This window comes from Sycon ciliatum, chromosome 5 (genome assembly GCF_964019385.1).
Source record: "Sycon ciliatum chromosome 5, ocSycCili1.1, whole genome shotgun sequence".
Classification (NCBI taxonomy): Eukaryota; Metazoa; Porifera; class Calcarea; order Leucosolenida; family Sycettidae; genus Sycon; species Sycon ciliatum.
This window is the reverse complement of record NC_088647.1, coordinates 13,060,926-13,084,218: the sequence shown is the minus strand read 5'-3', so window position 1 is coordinate 13,084,218 and position 23,293 is coordinate 13,060,926. Positions and strand designations below refer to the sequence as shown.

Genomic DNA, 23,293 nt, shown 5'->3' with positions numbered 1-23,293 from the left:
GATTGTCATTATTTTTTGATGACTGTGTTCCCTTGAAGTCGATGACATCACGATGTGTCATGGTCGACCGGTCATGCATCTGGTAATGACTAATGCCAGTACTAATGGTATGGCCTGACAAGTCTATACGACTCCCTGCTTACAAGTAACTAAGTACAATGATGTGCGCGTGCGCCTGGCAGTCTTGCTCTAATCTCTGCCCAGTCTGGCTCTTGCGCTTGCAAAAATGCAAGCTTGGTTGCATCATGCTGTGAAAACGCAGAAAGACTACCGTAAATAGTTCCTTACATGACTTCACTTATGTTTTCGCTGCTGCGAGGTATTCGAGCGCGTGAGGTGATCATGGTTGACGCGGACCTACTGGGCACGGGAAGCGCAGGTAGCAGTGCTATAAAATTGCTACAGGCGCTGCTCTCTGCTGAGAAGTTGGAAAAGATGCGTTTGTGAAAATTTAATATTTTGGGTGGAGCTGCATGAAGGAGCGGGGATTCGTAGGTATCATGTGCTTGTGATAGCGTGCGAAAGAAGTCTATGGTGAAATAGGCACGAAGGTGAGCAAATAATTATGTGACTGGTATGTCTCTAGTCCTACAGTAGATCCTTGCTTGCAGAGTCAAGTCTCAAGATTGTGATCATGCAAAAGTCTATCACGCGTTGTTGAATATGTTAGTTTTTTTGTTTGTTTAACCACTAGCTTGACATGTCAGTAGCCCTATATAGGCCTAGCGCTCTTGTCAGCTAGTGCGGGGTGGATGCTAATAGTAACTGTTTCATTTTCATTTTGAATGCAGCTACATGATTGTAGAGTGCTGCTCAATGAAATCCAGTCGTATCGCTCAAGTTTGTTTGGGTTTTTGATCATTTCGCAGCCCAGTGTTCGCAGGTGTATGGCTGCGCAACGCCGGCGCGCGCTTGAGTGATGCGACTGGATTTCATTGATACCATGCACATCAACTAACACTTCTTAGTTCTTACACACATGCTTGCAACCATGTACTGTAGTGCTGGTGGGGTATTACTATTATTAGATTTCAAAGAGAACTGTGAAATCCGTGCAAAATGGCTGCACAAAAAAACTTGCAACTGTGAGAGTAGTTTTGATCAGCTGACCTGTACTGTCTCCCTATCTCATTGACCTGTTCTTCACTAACTTGCAGTGGTCTTTGGAATGTGCACATCCATGCAAACTCGGAGTTCGATTGCAGAAGTTTCAGAACATAGGACCAATGAGAGAAATTCACTTTTTCTTTCTTCCGAGTGCTCGGATCACTACAGGCCATTGAGCCCTGATCCCCGCCCCTCATCCCAGTCAGATGGAAGCCGGCTAAACTGAATATCAATCCCGACCAAGGAACTACAAGTTACACTATAATGTCCACTAACACCACCAGTTACTAAACAATCACTCTGAGCTCATGCGACAACATTGCACGACACTGACCGACGGTACTGACGTTCTACAACTAACGGTCAGTGTCGTGCAATGTTATCGCATGAGCTGATTGTTTAGTAACTGGTGGTGTTAGGGGACATTATTGTGTAACTTGTAGTTCCTTGGTCCTTTTTACTTTTTATAAATTAATCCTTGGCTCTGCATCCGAGCCCTTTCTTTCTGTTTCCCTCTTGTTGACATTTCGTTCATCTGCAGGTACATGTATGGGTGAATGATGGGCAACATACTTAGCAGCATGATAAATAGTGTCTGGGACATCGGTAACATGTTGGCCAAGAGAATGGACTTGCCGAACAACAGGTTGGTTGACGAGGCGATGGACAAGATGGCAGACAATATGGCTGATACGGGGGTGGCTGACGAAGCCACTGCGAGTGTGGCCAAGCAGAATGTGGCTAGCGACACTGTCGGTGAGGTTGAGAATACAGCTGGCGAAGCTGAGAGCTCCGCGAGTGAGGCTGAGAACTCCGCTAGCGAGGCTGAGAACTCCGCTAGCGAGGCTGAGAACTCTGCTAGCGAGGTTGACAATGGAGTTGGTGAGGCTGACAGTAAAGTTGGTGAGGTTGGCAACGCAGTTGTTGCACTGGTTGACAATGCCATGGGGGAGGTTGCCAATACAGTCGGTGAGATGGCCAATGAAGAAGTGAAGCAGGTGATGAACATGGCTGGAGACTCGATGGATGAGTCTAATGGCGAAATAGGTAATGTCTAAGATGCCACTGGCCCTTGATTAAAGGGGAAGTTAAGGCAAAAATTAAAATTTCACCAGTTGTAGTCTTCGGGGTGCTGAGTCGAATGGTCTTGGTCCGAGAAAGCTGAGACGCTCCCTTCCTACTTGAATCCCAATCGAACTCGCGCACTTCCACCGAAACTGGGTGACTGCGCCCTACTAGATGGGGATTTGTATGCAAAATGTCACTAAAAGCGCCATTTCGTTCTTATAAAAGCACGGATGACCGCGATTGGCCCATATGTTGTAGTCTTTTGGACGCTGAGTCGACTGGTTTTGGTCCGAAAAGGCTGCGATGCAGCGTTCCTCCTTTATTCCCAATCGAACATGGTTGAACAAGCGGTCACGTGCTCGTGGGTGCCCAAATCACCTGGTCACCACGCCAGCAGGCGACAAATTTCACACCAAGGTTCAACTCGAGTTCAACTCGAGTGACAGGAGTGCACCCAAAAAAGGTCAAACAGGCTAGTAAGTTGTACCCTGCAGGCACGGTGACCAGGTGACTGGTGTACGCAGGAGCACGTGACCGCTTGTTCAAGCATGTTCGATTGGGAATAAAGGAGGAACGCTGCATCGCAGCCTTTTCGGACCAAAACCAGTCGACTCAGCGTCCAAAGGACTACAACATATGGGCCAATCGCGGTCATCCGTGCTTTTATAAGAACGAAATGGCGCTTTTAGTGACATTTTGCATACAAATCTCCATCTAGTAGGGCGAGTCACCCAGTTTCGGTGGAAGTGCGCGAGTTCGATTGGGATTCAAGTAGGAAGGGAGCGTCTCAGCTTTCTCGGACCAAGACCATTCGACTCAGCACCCCGAAGACTACAACTGGTGAAATTTTAATTTTTGCCTTAACTTCCCCTTTAATATAGCATACTCGCCTCTCTTGGGATTGAGTACACTGGTCATGTATGTATACCATAATGATTTTAGGTGTGCAAAATGTTGGTGTCAGAGACCTGGCGGGTTTCAAGTGTAATGCATTCCCTTCACATAGGTGCATACTCTAGTGCCTTTTAGGTGTAGTGTTAAATCCGAATTAAATTATTTTAAACAATCGACGAGGAGACAATAGTCGTAAAATGGCAATAAATAAGATAAATTGTGCACTCATAACAACAGCAAAAAAATTGAAGAAAGTTAAGTTCCATAACGTTTTCTTGTGACTGTCATCAGTGGAACGCCGTCACATAAAAATGTAATAACTAAAACACACACTTATATACATGTAGCTAATATGGTTTCAGGTAGAAATACAGCAGCCAGCAAGTACAAAAAGCGAAGTTTGCACCTTTGCAATGTGTGAATATAGTGTTTGTGAGAAAGGTAGTGGCAGATGAATGGATACTGTGTGAATGAATGTAATGGTGCGTGTGTATTACATATATAAAATAGGTGCCAGGATTTCTCTACCGAAATTACCGAAATTGAAAGTTACGCCGAAATTATGATGTTATAGAGTACGGTTTGAGAACAGCATGGTTTGGATGCTGCTTACTTGCCCAATATATCGGTATGATAGCAAATTTTAGGCATGATGGTGACATGCACTTGAGCAAACACCTATTTGCATTCACAACGTCACTTGGCTAAAGAAGAACTGTGGAAGGAACGATCGCTTTCAGAAAGCAGCACTTTGCATGTCTAACTGTGTATAAATATTGCAGACAGCAGGAGTTGCCAAAAACTGCAACAGAAAGCATGTGCGCATTTCAGTGCACTTCCAAGAAACAGAACCGATTGCCATCTATTTTTTTAATCTTGTATCTGCAGACTTCAATACGATACATCCATGCGTCTTTTGTCAGAGTACAGAGAGCAGGTCTGCGTTTGCTGTTGGCAGCGTTTGCAGCAGTGCTGAGTGTGAGGTAAGACCTTGGGACTATGAAAACATTGACTTATTCTGACATACCGGCACCCCGCCATTGGTGTATGACGTATAGACCATATGAGTACATCACCCATGCGGGGATGTATTGTGTACTGTAACTGGCCTATGTGTGTGTGTGTGTGTGTGTGTGTGTGTGTGTGTGTGTGTGTGTGTGTGTGTGTGTGTGTGTGTGTGTGTGTGTGTGTGTGTGTGTGTGTGTGTGTGTGTGTGTGTGTGTGTGTGTGTGTGTGTGTGTGTGTGTGTGTGTGTGTGTGTGTGTGTGTGTGTGTGTGTGTGTGTGCGTGCGTGCTATTTCTACTTCAAGCATAATGTACTCTGGACGCTTTACTATGAAAATGCTTGGCGCTCTGTGCAATCTGGTGATTGACAACAACCGTATCATGATTGCAACTGAATGTTTATCTGCACAGGAACGCTCACTCAAGGAGTGCACAGCGGTGTTGCCGTGTGGACATAGCTGTGGAGGAATTGCTAGAGAGAGTGAATGCCTGCCGTGCCTACAAAGTCCATGCTGTGACAGTAGTCAAAGGACATCGTCAGTACGTTACACTGCAAGCGATGAATGTGCTATTTGCTACACGGACACGCTGGGTGATGCTCCAGCTATTCAGGTTGGTTCAGAATAATGTGTGTATGGCAGACATAGAAGCATACGGGTACCACATTATTCACAGTTCTGAATTTTGACAAGTACTGTCAGCTTCCGGCCTTCCGCTCACCATTTTAATCACGGTCCTCGAATCTTGAAGTGAAGTTGTAGGGCTCCTCTAGGAGACTTCTAATTGACAAGTTATCGAAAAATCTGACTTAAGGAAACAAGAATCCTGAAAATACCACACAGTGAATTCTCTCAGATGATTTGATGGAGATTGCAACAGAAGTTTGAATTCTACAAGTAAGTCTGTGTTAACTGGCTCCTCGTTTGTCTTCACTGTTGTAGCTTTCCTGTGGACACATCTATCACAAGCATTGCTGCGACGCTCAGCTAGCAACACGCTGGAGTGGCCCCAGGATTAGTTTCCAGTTTCTGAATTGCCCCGGATGTGAGGTATGTGTAGACCATACCATCAGGACTCTCAACTACAGGGCCTGTAAAGTGAGATAGAAAACTGTTCACTGACATGGCCTGAGTGTGTCAGCTTTGAAACATATCAACTACTGGATTCTTCTTTTAGTCGAAATCATGTAATTAGGCAAATTTGCCTGTTTGTTCTTCGACTCTAAATAAACAAACAACAACAACAACAACAACTGGAGGCCGATATGCACATAGGAGGGTGTATCCGATGTGGATCACGTAATATCAGTGATTTCTGCATGCACACTGTAGAATAATAGACATAATACCTAATGTTTCGAAATTGCACAGAATCAGTAACTTCTGTCGCCTTGCCGTTTATTTAAATATAAAATATACCTGAATTGATATTGGGATACCCGCATTGGAGAAGCAAGCAGAGGCTGAAGTACATCAGGGTACAATATACTCCAGACAAGTGTCCAACTGAACATACATATGAATTGTGCCCAAAAGTGCACCCAGCTACTATAATTATGCTGTAGTGTGAAAAAGCTCTGCACCTCTGTCTCATTATCGACCTCGTTCACCACACCAGCAACATGACTTTAAGTTGTGGTACATGTACATCCATGGACCCGAATATTTGCTCCATCCCCAAATGCCAGCCTTCAAAGCAAGTATGTGCGTCATCAGGGTACAATATACTCCAGACAAGTGTCCAACTGAACATACATATGAATTGTGCCCAAAAGTGCACCCAGCTACTATAATTATGCTGTAGTGTGAAAAAGCTCTGCACCTCTGTCTCATTATCGACCTCGTTCACCACACCAGCAACATGACTTTAAGTTGTGGTACATGTACATCCATGGACCCGAATATTTGCTCCATCCCCAAATGCCAGCCTTCAAAGCAAGTATGTGCGTATTATTTGTTTGCCATGTATTTCTGTGGTAGAATCAAGTCATGGATCATCCATCATTGAGATCTGCTCTCAAACCCATGAAAGAGCTACAGTCACTTGTGAAGCGGAAAGCTATGCTACGACTGGAACATGAGAAGGAAATGGACAATGAAGCAATCGCCAATCCATGCAGTGAATACTACCAGAAACCTGAGAAATATGCGGTGAAGCGCTATGCATACTATGCGTGTTATGAGTGTGAGCGGGTGAGCATTGAACCTTAAAGGGGCACTCCGGCTTCATTTTCGACGCCGAGTTTTCGATGCCAAGACGAAGGTAGGTGAAAGAGAAGACACCTCGAACAAGAACGAGTCTCCAGAAGCGATCGAGTCGAGCAGGAAGACGACTTTTGAATTTCGGCCGAGCGAGCGCTGATGACGTAATGAGGGATTAGCTTGCCAGTGGAAATGCATCTGCGCACATACATTTCACACACTTTTTGGCCAATTTCCAATCGAAGAAGAGGTTGTTTGCTATGTTCTCCCAACGCCGTGAGCGATCCCGTCTTCTATACCCTTCCAGGTACCCTGAAGGTCCTCCAGAGGAGAATTTATCTCCATCAAAGCGTTGTTGATCCGCTAAATTCGTCTCGAGACATATTCACCCAGTGCAGTGCTGATAAATGTAGAATGTTGAATCTGTGATAATTGTCGACGATGGAGAGAGAGGCTGATAGCCGCTGTCGCAGGGAGAGTGAAGCTGCTGGAAGTAACAACAGGGAGCCCGTTTGTATCACCTGAACAACCAGACTTCAAAGCAGCTTGACCAAATCGGAGGGTGCCTCGTTGCTTATCGTGAATATTACACCGACATGAATTACTACAAGTATACTGGTGAGTTTTTATCTTGTTTTGTTCGTATGCTAGTACCCTGGCCTGGAGTTCTCGTTAGCAAATTCCTATTCCCTGGCGTTTTCTAAACATTCCGTGTAACTGAATACGTGATCAAGTATTCCGATTTGGGTAAATGTGGAATTTGGACATGTATTTTATTAAAAAAAATCTTTTCCAAATAGAGCGTTTGTAGAGAAATGGTTGCCCAAATACAACAAAATTTATTCTGCAGTTCTACAACTAACTTGTACTGAAATCCAGTCGAAGTAAAATTGATTCTTCATGACAGTTGGGGTCAATGAAATCTGATCCAGGCATAATGAATGGTGACGCCTGCCACCCCGGGAACGAATGCCCATTTGGTGGGGGATACCAAAGTACTCGAAAGTAGTGCGTGTTTCAATGTGGCATGGAAGTTTTATATGATCTCTGGTCAATGCAACATACAATAGCCATCATGAATTGCAGGCCTCGAACGCAACTCCGACCAGAATTGGCAGTTCCCTAAGTTAGATGCTTCATAATTCCATGGCCCCAGCTGTAGTTATAGAGGGCTTTTTGCACATTATTCTTATAGTCGATAGGTTTATACTGATGGCCACAAACAACGGCAGTTCAAACTTCACTGATGTGTTCATGAGCTGAGAGATTTCTCTCCACTATTTCTGTTGTGCACACAGGTTTGTCCAATATGCATTGACCGTATTGGGTATGGTACCTGCTCTGAGAAGGGAATCGCTGGAGCCACAGTCCAACTATACAGGCTTTCAAGAAACAGAGAGGAGCCATCTTTGCAAGCTGATACCTGATGTGTACCGACAGAATTCTCACGAGATACCTTACAGACTACGCCTGGTGTATACTTCATAGTACTCCTTCGACTACTGTCTAGAATCAAGTCGACTGAAGCAAGTTCAAACAACTCTGGCTTCAAACGAGCCGTCGATTAGACAAACAAAACATTCTCTCATATACTAGAGCACTCTGACAACTCACGACCTATTCCTAACGATTGCCACCGCTTATAAATATGTAGAGTACTGATTGGAATGTGCTCACAATCTCAACAATCCAGTGCTATAATTATTTGAACTATGTGTTCCTTCCATAAATGTTGTATCCACATATAATCCACAGTGCTGCAAAGTTTCAGAGTTCTCAGGGTATCAAACCCAATTTCGTTCAAATACAGTGAAATAGTTCGTGGACATTATAGCGTAACTTGTAGTTCCCTGGTCCTTTTCGTTGCTATAAATTAATCCTTTGCTCTCTAGCCACCGGCGAGTTCAACAGTGAAATTGTTAGTTCATATTTATGTGGGTATGTGGAGGGGGGGGGGGGGTGAACATATTTCTATATAAGGGACCTGCAACTGTAATACCACAGTACAGTAGATAGCAAATATGTAGAAAACAGAAATGCATGTTACCATCATTGTACATGGACGGGCGCAGCAGGCCGAAGCTGCATAAATCCTGTTCTGGCTGATGCCAGAACAGGATTTATAATCGCCTAGAGATACTTGAGCTATTCCAGTATTCTCCGTGAGCTGTCCCATTCCACAATGGTTCATGCCACCATTATTTCTGGTAGTATCCATGTGCATAATTCCAAGAACATCTCGGATTCTTCAACAATTTGTGCCACGGCAAAAGACAACGCTTGACTCGGTCACTGGGGCTGTCAAACTTCACATCACAAATGAACTTCAATTTCTCATCTGGTTCAAGTATATGTACTGCCATGACTTGACCATGCTTCATCCACAGCTGGGCGAAGATTTTGGCGTTGAATTCCATAGCGCACCTTCTTGCTGCCATGCAGGAATATGTTGAGAGAAGTGAACATATTTTTACTAAAAAAACAACAGCCACTGAAGAGGATAGCATTAGCAATAGCCTTGGGTGAATTTCCTGCAGGTACACGTTGTTGGTAGGTCTACTGGTCGGTCTCCGTATCGTCAAGTTCAGAAATCACCTGTACTACACATCTTGTAGAAGGGATCCTGATCGAATAATTTTCTGATTATAAAATTCACTAAACTGAGGGCGAGACAAATAGTCAGTACTCCCCGATTCCGTCTAGCTGCTTTGATCAAGTGATGCTAACAAGCTCCCCGTTGTTACTTCCAGCAGCTTCACTTTCCTGCGACAGCGGCTATCAGCCTCTCTCTCCATCGTCGACAATTATCACAGATTCAACATTCCACATTTGTCAGCACTGCACTGGGTGAATATGTCTCGAGACGAATTTAGCGGATCAACAACGCTTTGCTGGAGATAAATTCTCCTCTGGAGGACCTTCAGGGTACCTGGAAGGGTATAGAAGACGGGATCACTCACGACGTTGAGAGAACATGGAAAACAACCTCCTCTTCAATTGAAAATTGGCCAAAAAGTATGTGAAATGTATGTGCGCAGATACATTTCCACTGGCAAGCTAATCCCTCATTACGTCATCAGCGCTCGCTCGGCCGAAATTCAAAAGTCGTCTTCCTGCTCGACTCGATCGCTTCTGGAGATTCGTTCTTGTTCGAGGGGTCTTCTCTTTCACCAACCTTCGTCTTGGCATCGAAAACTCGGCGTCGAAAATGAAGCCGGAGTGCCCCTTTAACTGTCATCATTGTTTTGTAGTGATCTTGTGCTGCCCTAAGGGAACGATAGTACAGGTGGAATCCTGATAATGCGAATATGGCTTATTCGAACATACCGCTTAATTAGAAGTTTTTCCAGGACCGATTTCTGTCAATACGATTCCCACATAAAAAATTCTGATAATTCGAACCTCGAACCGGACATGTCCGATTAATTCAAAGTTCCACGGATTCCACAGAAAATGTGTGGGATTTGTGCTGATAATTCGAAGTTAGCAAAGTGTAATTCGAAGTTCACTGTACACTGTACTGATCAGTTCAGTTTGCATGAGCAGGCTGTGCTGGTCAGTTCAGTATCCGTGAAATCTGTGTCTAAGGTCCATAGCGCAACTCTGCGTGACCATAGGAGCATTTCGACATACATATTGTGTTGTGGGGTCATGTTTGGATAATTAGAATGTCCGGATAATTAGAAGTTTTTTCCTGGCATTTGGAGGGCTAATTCTCAGGATTCCACTTGTACAGTAAAACCTGTGCTGAGCAGCGGCTATCATGAACAATCTACTGTCAGCGGGCAGCAGCAGATCTCTATCACTCAAGTTATCACTTGATACAGAAATAATTGTTTTGCAAAAAAAACTTTGTTGCCATACGATTGTGATTGGTGCAGATTGACCCGTAATTTGCCTCTTTTATGCTGACAGAGTATGTTGGTGTTGTTGCCCAATGTAGCCCTATTTCGGCGGTGAAGCACAATGTGCAGATCAACTGGCTGCAGCAGATTTCAATCCCGAGGAACTGATCTGCCCGTGGTGTGCCACTGCGACGGGATCCAGAGGTGTTAAGGTAAGAGCTTGGATTGAGCTTGGAGGCAACACAGAGTGGTCTGTCGGTCTAACTCATAATAATTTAATGTCAATACCATGCCAGCTCTTATCAACCCGTACCCAGAGAAGTTGCAGGTGCTAAAAGGCGGAAAGTGTAGAAGGTCACCTTACTTGTGCTGCATCTACCGTAAAGTACCGCGAGAGCGCCCCATCATATCGTCCTTTCGTGGTCGTATCGTGGAGGTGATTTCCTGTCTGTAGGCCATACGATCCGAACCTTGTACACACATTGCACGTTGAGCAGTCAATCCGTACTCAATTAATTATTTTACCTCCGAGCGGACACGAGCTCCACACAAGAATGTGCAATAGTTTGGCCTTAGTACACCATGGTTCTACAACGTACCGTAATTCCGCGCATATATGCCCATGGGCCTATATCCGCATATAAGCCCATGGGCCTATATCCGCATATAAGCCCACCTCCGTTTATAAGCCCATGGGCCTATATCCGGATATAAGCCCACCTCCGTTTATAAGCCCATGGGCTAATGAACAGACACAAATGCAACTCACGTGTTAAGCAGATTTTTTTCACAAAATGGACTCTTCCTACCATGGTACAGCAGGTCAGTGCAGTTTACCAGTAGAGTATGGTAGACTGACCATGAGCATGGACTTGTACTTTTTCGTGAACCTTCAAAATTCGAATATTGGCCCATGGGCTAAAAAACGAATATGTTTTACTGGATATTTTATCCCCAAACTGCATTGTTTCACATATAAGCCCATGGGCTTATATGCGCGGATTTACGGTACAAACTTCGTTGCACTCTGCCATACGATTTTCCTTTCCCTGGCTGTAAAATCAAGGCGGGGGGGGGGGGGGGGAGGCGGATCAACGGTACGTGACACATGTACCATGTACCATGTACATGGTACAGACGTGCCGAAACCCATACCAGCTATTCTCTTCATCTGGTTGGAATTTACTTGTTGCAACTGTAGTTGTAATTGTTGCTTTGAACCTGTGCTGGTTTGTTTTCCACCAGGAGTGTCCAACCCATGGGAAAGAGTACATCGGCTTCAAATGCCGCTACTGCTGCTCATTCGCCGTTTTCTTCTGCTTCGGACACACTCACTTCTGCCCACGCTGCCATACTGACTTCTCGAGACTTATGGCTATGAAAAAGTTCCCATCTTGCCCGGTCGGCCCAGCTTGCAGACAGCTGCAGAGTGACGAATGCCCTCTGAACATCAGACATCCTCCTACTGGTGAAGAGTTTGCGATCGGGTGTGTGTTGTGCTTGGATCATCAGTCAGATTTTTAGGCCCTAGAATCAACCAGTGTTTACTGACCTTCTATCATGAAGCTATTTTTTTACTTTACTCCTTGTTTTCTATGCTATCATGTTTACTGCTAAAGTGGTGCGCATTTCAGGAAGGTTTCAGGAAGTACTCCCTCCCGCTTTGACCTTGACGTTTTGTCTTTTGTTTCTGTTCGTCTTTTTTTGTTTTGGACTTCCATTGCACAAGTGGATGTTACTTGATGGGTGTGATCGGTGTACTTGGTGCTATTGGGCACATCATCCCTTCTATTTGAACCCGAGTACAAATGAAATCTATATAATGCTCCACACTGATAATCTGAGTTCGTATGTTTTAAAATATAGGAATATAAATGCAACACGTTTAATATACCAGCAAATGAACTCTGAAAATAAAATGTTATAAGATTATTGCGATATGTTTGCTGTCCTGTACAAGAAATCACTACACACGTGGCCAAAGTAACGCCTGGCGTTAGTTTTGGGTGTTTCCTTGTGTAACCATGGTAACACTGTTTTTATTTGACATTCTCTTTCTTTACTGAGTTGTTGATGCTGTTGATTTGCTACTCTTTTGTTTTCCCTTCCCTTACTCCTATTTTTCGCCGGTGTTTCCACCGAAGCTTGAGATGATTGTAATAAATAAATAAATAACATGCATACATACTCTATGTTGCACAATCATGTACATGTACATGACACTGTACACTAGTGTACAGTGTACAGTGTCATGTAGTATTGTTCTGTCGTGGTAATGACTAATGATTATGTAGATCAAGTACAACACGCGATACATGTTACCATGGTTACTGCATGAGCATGGTACGGACTGGGCCGGTCCTGTGCCTGTGCATGTGGTAGGGTGTGGTCAGCTCTGACCTGCACTAAGCCTCTCTAAGCCTAAGGCCGTACTCTGCAGGTTGTCCTATTCAGTGACCATGGTGACACATCGGATAGAACTTAGTACTAGTAGCAGGGAGTCGTAAAATAGTATTTTACGACTCCCTGACTAGTAGTAGTAGTACTAGTACTAGAAGACTGTCTGAAGTTCAAGTGCCAGGTCACCATGGTCACAGCCAGCCGGCCTGGACTGGCTGGAGTCATGACAATGCTGACTTCTAGTTCTGGACCCATACATGCACCATTTACACGTCACGTGTCGTTGCCGTTCCATACACACGCAGTGCTGCCAAACCGTCCGATTTTTCGGACAGTGTCCGATTTTTGAAGGCTCTTCCGAAAACCGGTCCGAAAAGGGAAACGTCCGAAAAGCAGCCAAAATGTCGGAGATCATTACCATGATTACTTTCCTATGCAGAAGTCCTGTACTTCACTTTTCAGCGCAACTGAAGGCACTAATCACTGTACATTTGCTTCTAAAAAGGCTAGCGCTTGGCTGTGGAAGTGCAAAGTAACATGCCTGGATCAGGCTGGATGGCATGTACACTGACAGTCTATACAGAGTCAGTGTGCGACCACACTCATCATTACAAAATTCATGACAACTCTGGGGTTACCATGGCAACGAAGCGAATTTTCATGGTGTTTTAGGCAATATTTTGAATTCTCTGTAAAAAATTTGCCGAGGAGAAAAATTCGCACAATGTGGCCAGCGTTGGCGCGCCGCCGGCGGTGAAGGGTGTCCGATTTTGGGCGAAAATTATTTGGCAGCACTGCACACGTGCAGTTGTCTGGAATAATGGCTTTTCCAGTGACCACAGTGTTCCTAAAATTGAAAAGTACCACTGGTCCAGTCCTGGTACATGGTACATGGTACATGGTACATCATGGTACATGGTACATGGTACATGGTACATGGTACATGGTATATAAACAAATGGGTGGGTGGGGGTTGAGTACAGTATAGAGAAAGGACCAATAATTTACTTGAAGACTGAGTTACAAGTTAGTTATGACTACCAGACCGCGGCTTCTATCGGTTTGGATAACAAACACGTATGATAATGACCTTGGTAAAGAGTCTTGATCATACCACTGATAACCGCTCTATTCAGCATTTCCATCCATTTTGTTTACTGGGAATAGCAAGTGATAGAGCGGTTATCTTGGTTATCAGTTGACACCCCCCCCCCCCCCCGTTTCTTCACAATGCAGCCGTGTGATGTCCACAGCTTTCTTGGTTTGTTTATTTTGCCCGTAAAAAGAGGCTTGAGCTGAAGTTGAGGAAGACTGAGCTGGCTGGCAGCTATCTCGTCGAAAATTCGCACCTCGTATCGAACATGGTAGCGATACTCGGTAACTCCGATTGCGCGGCATGGCACCTCACCTGTCAACTACATCAGTACATGTACTTACTTACTTCAGTTCAGTCCGGATGTTCGTTCACACTTCTTTCTGTCTTTGCAGTAACCTGGTAACAACGCCAACGGTGTGGAGAGCGCGCAGTTGAGCCCGTGCTAGTGGAGCGGACACCAGTAGGCAGTACTGACACTTGTCGACAAATGCGCGCAAAACATGGAGCATTGTTCCTGCTAAACTAAAACAGTAAAAGGAGCCAGTCCAGTTCAGTCGACGACTGTTTCGTGCTCGCAGAGTTGTATTGCTTCCACGTCGGTACTCACAAGTGAAGTACTGTGACATGTTAGGTCGTCTTTGGACTACTATGTGATGGGAAGGCTTTGTGACGTTTGTCTTTGTTGAAAGCGCTTGGTCTGGATGGAGCAAGGTACATGTAGTCCTAGACAAGGTATAGGATAGGCCGGGTCTTCACACTCACTCTTACCAAGAGCACGAGCGGACGGAGCTATCACTGGGATGTCTGAGGCAACCAGGCAGGCTGTCCTGTTCACAAAGCTGCAAACTTCAGAGCTCAGCACCCAGACCCTCGGCTCTGGCTCTCTGTCGTATTCTTGTACAGTCGACCTACCCTTATAACGATATTTCCGTCACACCAAGAAATATTGTTATAAGGGTAATATTGTTATAGGGGTAACTGGTTCATTTCATACACATACGTCATAATGCATGAATTCTGTTCATTTTTACACTCTTCATAGCATAATAAACTGACGTACATGCTCATTATGGGCACAGCAAGGTGCCCACTGGTGCCCCCATTGCATTTCGTCATGTCCCAGCGACTTATCAAGTGAAGCTTGCCCTACCTGGATAGTGGGCTCTACATGTTGCTTGCTAGATACAGTCGACCTACCCTTATAACGATAACCTCTATAACGATATTACCCTTATAACGATATTTTTCTGCCAAACCAAATCACTCCATTGACTTGTGTATACAGTGCCTTACCTCTATAACAATATTGTTATAACGATATTACCCCTATAACGATATAAAATGGGCTGACCAATCGACATTTTCCATTTTATAACAATATCTAGCAAGCAACATGTAGAGCCCACTATCCAGGTAGGGCAAGCTTCACTTGATAAGTCGCTGGGACATGACGAAATGCAATGGGGGCACCAGTGGGCACCTTGCTGTGCCCATAATGAGCATGTACGTCAGTTTTTTATGCTATGAAGAGTGTAAAAATGAACAGAATTCATGCATTATGACGTATGTGTATGAAATGAACCAGTTACCCCTATAACAATATTACCCTTATAACAATATTTCTTGGTGTGACGGAAATATCGTTATAAGGGTAGGTCGACTGTATTGTTATAAAATGGAAAATGTCGATTGGTCAGCCCATTTTATATCGTTATAGGGGTAATATCGTTATAACAATATTGTTATAGAGGTAAGGCACTGTATACACAAGTCAATGGAGTGATTTGGTTTGGCAGAAAAATATCGTTATAAGGGTAATATCGTTATAGAGGTTATCGTTATAAGGGTAGGTCGACTGTATTTGTAAGTAGTATTAGTTCACTATCGTCTCAGCAGCAATGCCGACTTCTCGACTTCTCGAAAGTTTTCAAACGTCGTTTCCGTCCTTCTGTTTGCTTTCTGGTTCCATTGCTTCTTCCTGACCAGCGGCAGTTGTGGCTCACATCCGCGGCAGCCATGAGCTTTGCCAAGTCACTTAGTGACCATGGTGACTTGCAGGCCAGGACGTACATGAACTACCAATGACCATGATGACCACCGGTACTACAATCTACATTTTCAGTTGCGCAGATTGAGTACATTTCAGTTGCGCAGATTGAGTACATTTCAGTTGATGTGGGTCTTCGGCCGGAATCATTCACTTCGGTGGTTTCTAAAGTCCACCTGTCGAAAGCGACAGTCCAGCAAGCGGTGCAAGCAGCGCAAGCAGTCCCCTTCGGAGTGCATACCCCAACTGTCCTTGCTGCTGGCTCTGGTAAGTCCGTAACAGACTCAGTAATTTTTATTATCATTAGTTTAGTCCGCTCGCGGGTAGATCTACGAAGTACTAGTATGTGTATTGTGTGTTCTGCGTTACGGGCAATTCCTAGTTACGGGCAGTACTCCGTCCCAACCAAGGTACTACAGTCCATTCAGAAAAAGATGATATCCTAGCTTTTGGGCATAAACGGGTCAAATTTTGAGTTTTTGTCACAATTGTTTTGGCAATCCCCCATGGAATGCTCTTCCAATTGTGTTTTTGAAGTCTATTTCTCCAAAGAGCAAGCCATAACAAGAATAGGATTTCGGCCAGGTTTTGCCCCTAAAGCACTGAATTGGGGAAAAACCATGAAAATCGAGGCCGTTCACTCCACTTGCATAACAGTACATTTGCGGTTCAAACCCCAGCTGAGGTACCTTTTTTTGGACCTTTTTCAAGTTTCGAATCTCGCGGCACTGCACAGTGTACCACAAAATCGCCAAATACGGGAGCTCTCCAGAGCCAGCGCTCATCGGCTTTTTCTGAATGGACTGTAGCAAGAGTACATGAAAAGGTTTTCATGTACTCTTTGACTGTAGTAGTTTTCCTGTACTAACTGTTTACCTGTTGATAAGTGGACTGCGTCTGGCTAACTCTTGTGTAATACATGGTGCTAGTGAAGCATATACCCTATACTCGGATCAAGTCTGATTTCACCGACACTGGTATCTAGCAGTACATGTACATGCACCTTCACTGGGACAGGGGTAACTGCAGTTGGATCCCGGGACAGATGCTTTAATGCCGTCAATCCATTTCCTGCACCTTGTCCTCACCCACTTACTGAGGTGGGTGAGCCCATACTGTAGTGTCGCGTATAGAAGCATGACCTGTATAGAAGCATGACTCGAATAGAAGCCGATTTTCCAAAGCGCGCAGAAGCATGGTTTGAATAGAAGCACATGTACAGTTGCGCTCGGTGAAATCCGGCCCGAAGTGCAAAGCCGGCGCCGCGAAGCCAGCTCCCATTACATCACTGGCGATTTGTGGGTATGAACTCAACTGTACGCACCTCGTGTAAAAGTTCGGAGTGCACGTGTTGCATGCTAAAAACAGTTCAAAATTTGCGTATGAGTACAGCACATATACATGCACAGTTCATGCGGCTCACGTGCACACTAGCACTAAGTCTTGTACAACTTTGAGGGCGTCAAGGGCCGCATCAGTACTGGGCGCCAGTTATGCACTTCGGGCCGGATTTCACCGAGCGCAACTGTACTTGCACACTACACGTGTGACAATGTACACTGTACAGTGTAGACTGAAGATGTTGACATGTAGAACTGCATGTTTTGAATAGAAGCATAACTTGAATAGAAGCACGGTTTGAACCCCGGCTCATACGGCCGTATGCACCTGCTTATATACGCGACATTACGGTAAGTTGAATTGTTTCAAAGTCCACCCCAAGCTGGGGGCATACAGGACAACCCTCCCGGTTTTCCCGGGAAAATCCAGCGAAGTCAACAATACTCCCAGGATCCCGGGATTTCAAGCAAACCCCCGGAAAAGTCACATTTTTGTCTGATCCAGGTTTTCCCTGAACAACCTCCAGGTAGGCTTTCCCCAAATCGGCTGGGCAAAAAAATTCACCAAAAATGAGACTTATCGAAAATCGCTAAGCTTTTCGCCAATTTTGGAGGGTTCCTTTGAGAATCGCCGAAAATCTACCAAATAAGTAAAAGTGGGGAGGCTTCCTGCAGTTTCATAAACAGTTAAGAGTAGAGCCCGCACGCTCTCTCCCATTAACACAACTCATTTCACAATAATTATTCCAACGTTTCGGCAAATTGCCTTCATCAGGTTCACAATGATGTGCAAGCTCCCAAACCAGCATTGGTTAAGGCCAACTCCCCTGTCAGTAAGAGGGTGTGAGAAGCAGCGCGAAAAGAGTCCAGCTAATAGTGCTAACATCAACTATCAGTGGAGGGGACTACAGCTGAGGTAAAACAAAAAACACATTATCCAGCGCCGAATGTCATGATAATCAGGCAATAAGCAAGTGGCAATATAAATTACAGCAATGACCACCCAGCGTTAGTGTTTATCTTTGGAGCCAAATTTCTGATCTCCACAGCCTCCTTCAACTTCCTGCTAGCTCTGTCGCCTTCTCGAGCGAGGACTGATACTGCTGTGAAGGCGCTATCTCGCAGTCTCAATCTCCTACGCGAGTGCTTGTTTCTCATGTGGTCACCCCAAGGCTTGTCACGAGTCCTTCGACGTGCTTCTCCATTATGTTCCTTTAGACGGGTCTCTAGTGATCGTTCTGTCTCTCCAACGTAATATCCGTACACCATTTGCAATCTATTCTGTATACTACATTCTTTTTCATGCAAACCTTCTCCCCACCGGATTGACAAGTAAGACATGGCTCAAGCGGGCGGCCTCGTCTTTTGTTGCGTAATATTCGGCTCCTTGACACACTGGGGTGGAGACTGTGCTGAACGACATAATTGATTGCGGAGACTGCCCGAGTGCTCCTAAACTACTCTTACCGGCAGTTTGTACTTGTGAATGGCCCTGTTTACCCTTTGGTCTACTTGATCCGACTTAAACGGTAGTTACGTCGACGCAGAGGAAACCCACGCTGTGGGTTTCCTCTGCGTCGACGTCTAGGCTTCCTTGCCTCTTCCCTTGCCTCGATGATGTTTTCTGGATAATGGTTCAGGAGTAGTTGTTGGTGTATCTTATGTTCACTTTCAGCCCGCATCTGAGCATTGGATGAGAGTCGCTGTGCCCTCAAGAATTGCGACTGTGCGACGGCCAACTTGACATGAGTAGGAACTGAAGATGCGTAGTCAACTAACAGACTACTGCTGCACGGCTTCTGAAATAGTCTATATGACAATTCGCTTGACTGTTGAACAGCGATGGTGACATCCGTATAGTCTAGGCAGCCTCTGTCGCAGCTCAGATCATAGGTGAACTTGATTCGAGGGTGGACGTTGTTGAATCGGTCAATCAGCTCCATAAGTCGCTGTTTTCCATGGATCCAGAGGATAATGATATCATCAATATACCTTCTATACAGAATAAGGCGCAAGGGGTGAGTCCTGGAGAATACGTGTTTCTATGGTGTGCATAAACAAGATCACAAATGGCGGTGCAAGATTATTGCCCATAGCTACCCCGTTAAGCTGGTGGTAAATTTGGCGACCGAATCTGAAGTAATTGTGAGTAAGAACGAATCTGAGTTAGCTTTTGGCTTGGCAGACATCGAGGCCAAACATGTCCAAATGTTGTTGCAAAGTGCGTTTACGAACAAATGATGTTGCTGCAAGCATGACCGCTCGATAGGCTTTCCCCCAATCGGCGGGCCAAAACATCTGAAAACGAGACTTATCAAAAAATGGTAACATGGAAATTGTGGGCACAAGTTATGCGATCGAGTCCACCAACTAAACCAGATTTTGAACAGTCAGGCGTGCACAATCTAGCACAAAACTGACAAGGAGTACTGAGACATTCACGACATTCTGACTGTTCAAAATCTGGTTTAGTTGGTGGACTCGATCGCATAACTTGTGCCCACAATTTCCATGTTACAATTTTTCCTTGGCTCACCATCTGATTTATCCAAAAATTGCTTTTCGCCGATTTTGTGGATGGTTTCTTTGAGAATCGCCAAAATCTATAAAAATAGGTTGTTGCAAATTATGGAAATTGTGGGCACAAGTTATTCGAGTCCACCAACTAAACCAGATTTTGAACAGTCAGGCGTGCACAATCTAGCACAAAACTGACAAGGAGTACTGAGACATTCACGACATTCTGACTGTTCAAAATCTGGTTTAGTTGGTGGACTCAATCGCATAACTTGTGCCCACAATTTCCATGTTACAATTTTTTCCTTGGCTCACCATCTGATATATCCAAAAATTGCTTTTCGCCGATTTTGTGGATGGTTCCTTTGAGAATCGCCAAAATCTATAAAAAAAGGTTGTTGCAAATATGCCAACACTTCTTTTAGCCGATTTTCCAATATATTCCAATTTTGCAGCCGATTTTCGAACAATCAGTTGATTCTGCAGCCGAATCTGATGTATTTTTGAGCCTAGCGAAAAGCCGATCGATTTGGGGAAAGCCTAACTCCAGGGACTCGCCTTCGATGTCCCGAGTTTTCAAAAATATGTACGGTACGCACTTGCACTTCAAACTGTGCAGTGTGCACCTAACCTGCATGAATGATCTGCACCGACAGGCGCGCATTGACTGATCGAACTGCCCCGCAGGTCGAACTGGGCTGTACGTTGCGTCCAGTCAGTGAAATGCGGATCAGGGCGCACGCACTGTATCATTCGTCCGGTGCCATTGAAACGTTTTTTTTGGCGGGAAAAGCTCTTTTCACGTGTTTTTGAACCGGCTTTTCGTGCTATCGATTTTGTGAGAAATCCCGGGATTCTGCATGTCTTGTCAAGGGATTGAGATTTTTGTAGTTGGTCAGCATGCTGGGGATTTCAGGGGGTATCAGCTAGGGGTAAGCAGATTATGCTCGGAAAATGACCAGATTATGCTCTAGCGGATGCTCGAGAAAACAGCCAATTATGCTTTTATATTTTCACCAAAAAGACCAAAAGAACAGATAATCGTCGAGTGCCAAGCGACTTTTGACATGGATCTCTTCACCGTTGTCTTGACAGATATGAAAATAGGAGTGCGCATCATGTGGCAATGATTCGGACCGCGGACTGCTATGTTTGCCAACAGGTTAGTGTTTTCCAGATCCCTGCTCCAAAATACACGTAGCAGTAGTAGTAGTGGTAGTGATAGTCAGACTACAATGTAGGTATTTACGTTGCCGGTAAATCACACTGCAACAGTGTAGTACTGGTACACTTCATTTCTGAGAGCCATTCTCCGCCATTTTGCCAAAAGCTGAAAGCCTACAGTAGAGTCGCGCGCTTAAGAACGTGGAGCCCAAGAACGTCCAGCCTGAAATTCTAAGAACGCCACAGCCTTAAGCTAAGAACGGCGGTGTTGGTTTTCTGGCAGCTTGTGGGATACATATTATGATCCAGTGCGGATTGTTTCTTAAGAACGTGCTGTAAGAACGCAGGCAGATTGCAGAAAAATAAGAACGTCCCAGGCTAACCCCTTGGAAACAACGTTCTTGGGCGCGCGGCTCTTCTGTATTGCAAGACTGCCACGTTCATACAAGTGACTCCTGTCCAAGCTGCATGTGTGAGCACAGTTGTTCTGAATCTCTAATACACACCAGTGTTTGACTGTACAGCGCTCTACAGTCCGTTTCAAAACTATAGACGCGTACCTAGGCAAAAAACCGTTATGCCAGCATCTATACCACATAAAATCTGTGATCACTTTGTGCATAATTTTTTCCAAATTGGGCGTCTGTTATCCAATCGTTTAGAAGCGATATTGTGGAGCGGACCTGAGCAATATTCCGAAAACTATTCTCAAAAAGTTCCAGCCAAATTTGAAATATTTCAAAAACATTGCGCATCTATAGGTTTGAAATGGACTGTAGTCTACAGTACAGTGTGTGTTGGTCAGGAACTAGACATTATGTAGCCCGATTTTGCTGGCAATTCTGCGAGCAAAATATTGAAGAATTTTTCTAAGAGGATTTGCTGGCAAAACGGAGCGAAATATCGGTACGTTCGCTGTAAATAATAACGAGAGAGCTTGGAAGCTCAGGGCCCTACGCTATGCTTTAATGACCTAGACAAAAAAAGCATAGGGATGTTATAAATTCTTATAAGTTTCTACTTTTGTTTTTAGACATAACCTGGGATTCGAACCCGCACTATCGCCCTGCATGCATCCCCGATACACTTCGCATACATACTAATTCTTCCAACTTGCTTCACGTTATGATCTTGTATTTGAAAGCCCTATTTGAATATGCATTGTGGCCAACCGTCTTTGATTGTATGGTACGGTACGGGACAGGTACGGGACAGGTACGGTCGAGGGTAATACGACACCATCTACCGCCTTGATGAGGGCAAAAAAAGAATAGGGATGTTATAAATTTTTCAATTTTCCTATTTTTTTCAGGCATTACCTGGGATTCGAACCCGCACTATCGCCCTACATGCATTCCCTCATACACTTCGCATTCATACTCATTCTTCCAAGTTGCTTCACGTTATGATCTTGCGTTTGAAAGCCCTATTTGAATAGTGCGGCCAGTGGCCAGTTGTGTTTGATGGTACGGTACGGTACGGGACAGATACGGGATAGCGCCAGGCGTGACACAAACACACAAACACCAAATTAAAGCTGTGTGGACCCTGGCTAGCGCCAGACGTTACTGAAGTAACGTCTTCTGCATAGCTACGGGAATTAATTTATATTATGGTGCACGTGACTCATTTTCGCACATTTTTGCAAACACATGACTCACTTTTTCTCATTTTTTGCAAACACATGACCCACTTTCCTTCAGATTTCCCACACATGACACAAATTTGGGAGCAAAAAGTGATCAAAATATCGAGTGGCCTGGCAAAATGAAAGCAAAATATCGACGATGAGCCAGCAAAATATCGAAGCTTCACTGGCACAATCGGGCTTGGCCTATCAGGAACAGCATTGGCAGTAGTGTCATATGCTGCTAAACCACAGGACGGGGTGAAACAGCTACTCTTTAAAAAGGGAACTCAGCACTGTGGGTCAGCTAGGCATTGTTTGATGATGCCTGCTGTCGTAGTGAGATGTACTAACTGTGCTCATTTGCTGCATGCTGTCTCTGACTCCGTTTCCCGCGACATGCACTGCAGGTGTGTCCAGCCTACAACACTATGTTGCATTCACAAGTCACTAATGATGAAGGAGGATAATACAAACGAGTTGTTGGGCGTGCCTGCACCCTTGAACCCGGACCCCGTCAAGCTCTCTATGACTTGCTCCCCTTGAACTCGAACTCCGTCCAGCGCTCTATTACTCCCCTCGACTCCCCTTGAACTCCGACCCTGTCAAGCGCTCTATGACTTGCTCCCAGTGAACTCGGACCCCGTCAAGCGCTCTATGACTTCGTTATCATTCTAGCGTTGCTCCTGTAACTACGCTGTTCCCTCACATGTCGTCACATTCTTGGCGTCCAATTTGGGACAATTGGCGTCCAATCGCTTTGCACATAGCCTGGCATATGACACGGCGAAGAATGCAAAACTCGTCGACAGGTACTCCTGCTTCCCGTGATGACAGTTACCAAAAATCGACTACTTCGCCTGTGTAGCCGAGACCCGCACTGGTTTGTCTGCAGAATAAATACAGAGCTAAGCTTTCATGCATGTCTGTGTGTGGCGGCGAACTGCAGCTACATGTAGGAAAGAAAAAGCTGGCCGACCAA

General features: G+C 44.9%; 1 protein-coding gene and 1 long non-coding RNA gene across 2 annotated transcripts; both read left to right on the top strand.

The window, feature by feature from the left end:
• The first annotated feature begins 294 nt into the window (after positions 1–294).
• LOC135817677 (E3 ubiquitin-protein ligase MYCBP2-like) lies at positions 295–12,307 on the top strand. The gene is made up of 8 exons (XM_065330907.1): positions 295–551; positions 1,649–2,154; positions 3,958–4,052; positions 4,486–4,686; positions 5,016–5,123; positions 6,054–6,266; positions 10,219–10,332; positions 11,366–12,307. Exons 2-8 carry the CDS (start codon positions 1,665–1,667, stop codon positions 11,642–11,644), a joined length of 1,500 nt encoding a protein of 499 aa, XP_065186979.1. The 5' UTR covers positions 295–551; positions 1,649–1,664; the 3' UTR covers positions 11,645–12,307.
• Positions 12,308–15,762: 3,455 nt separating this feature from the next.
• LOC135817671 (uncharacterized) lies at positions 15,763–23,045 on the top strand. The gene is made up of 4 exons (XR_010553571.1): positions 15,763–15,930; positions 18,679–19,021; positions 20,616–20,682; positions 22,722–23,045. It is a non-coding gene; the product is annotated as an uncharacterized LOC135817671 (long non-coding RNA).
• The last annotated feature ends 248 nt before the right edge of the window (positions 23,046–23,293 follow it).

Coding starts and splice junctions, on each gene's coding strand:
- LOC135817677 (XM_065330907.1), top strand. CDS start 1,665: ATGATGGGCAACATACTTAGCAGCATGATAAATAGTGTCTGGGACATC. Junction 5,124..6,053: donor TGAATTGCCCCGGATGTGAG/GTATGTGTAGAC, acceptor TTTCTGTGGTAG/AATCAAGTCATGGATCATCC. Junction 10,333..11,365: donor CGGGATCCAGAGGTGTTAAG/GTAAGAGCTTGG, acceptor GTTTTCCACCAG/GAGTGTCCAACCCATGGGAA.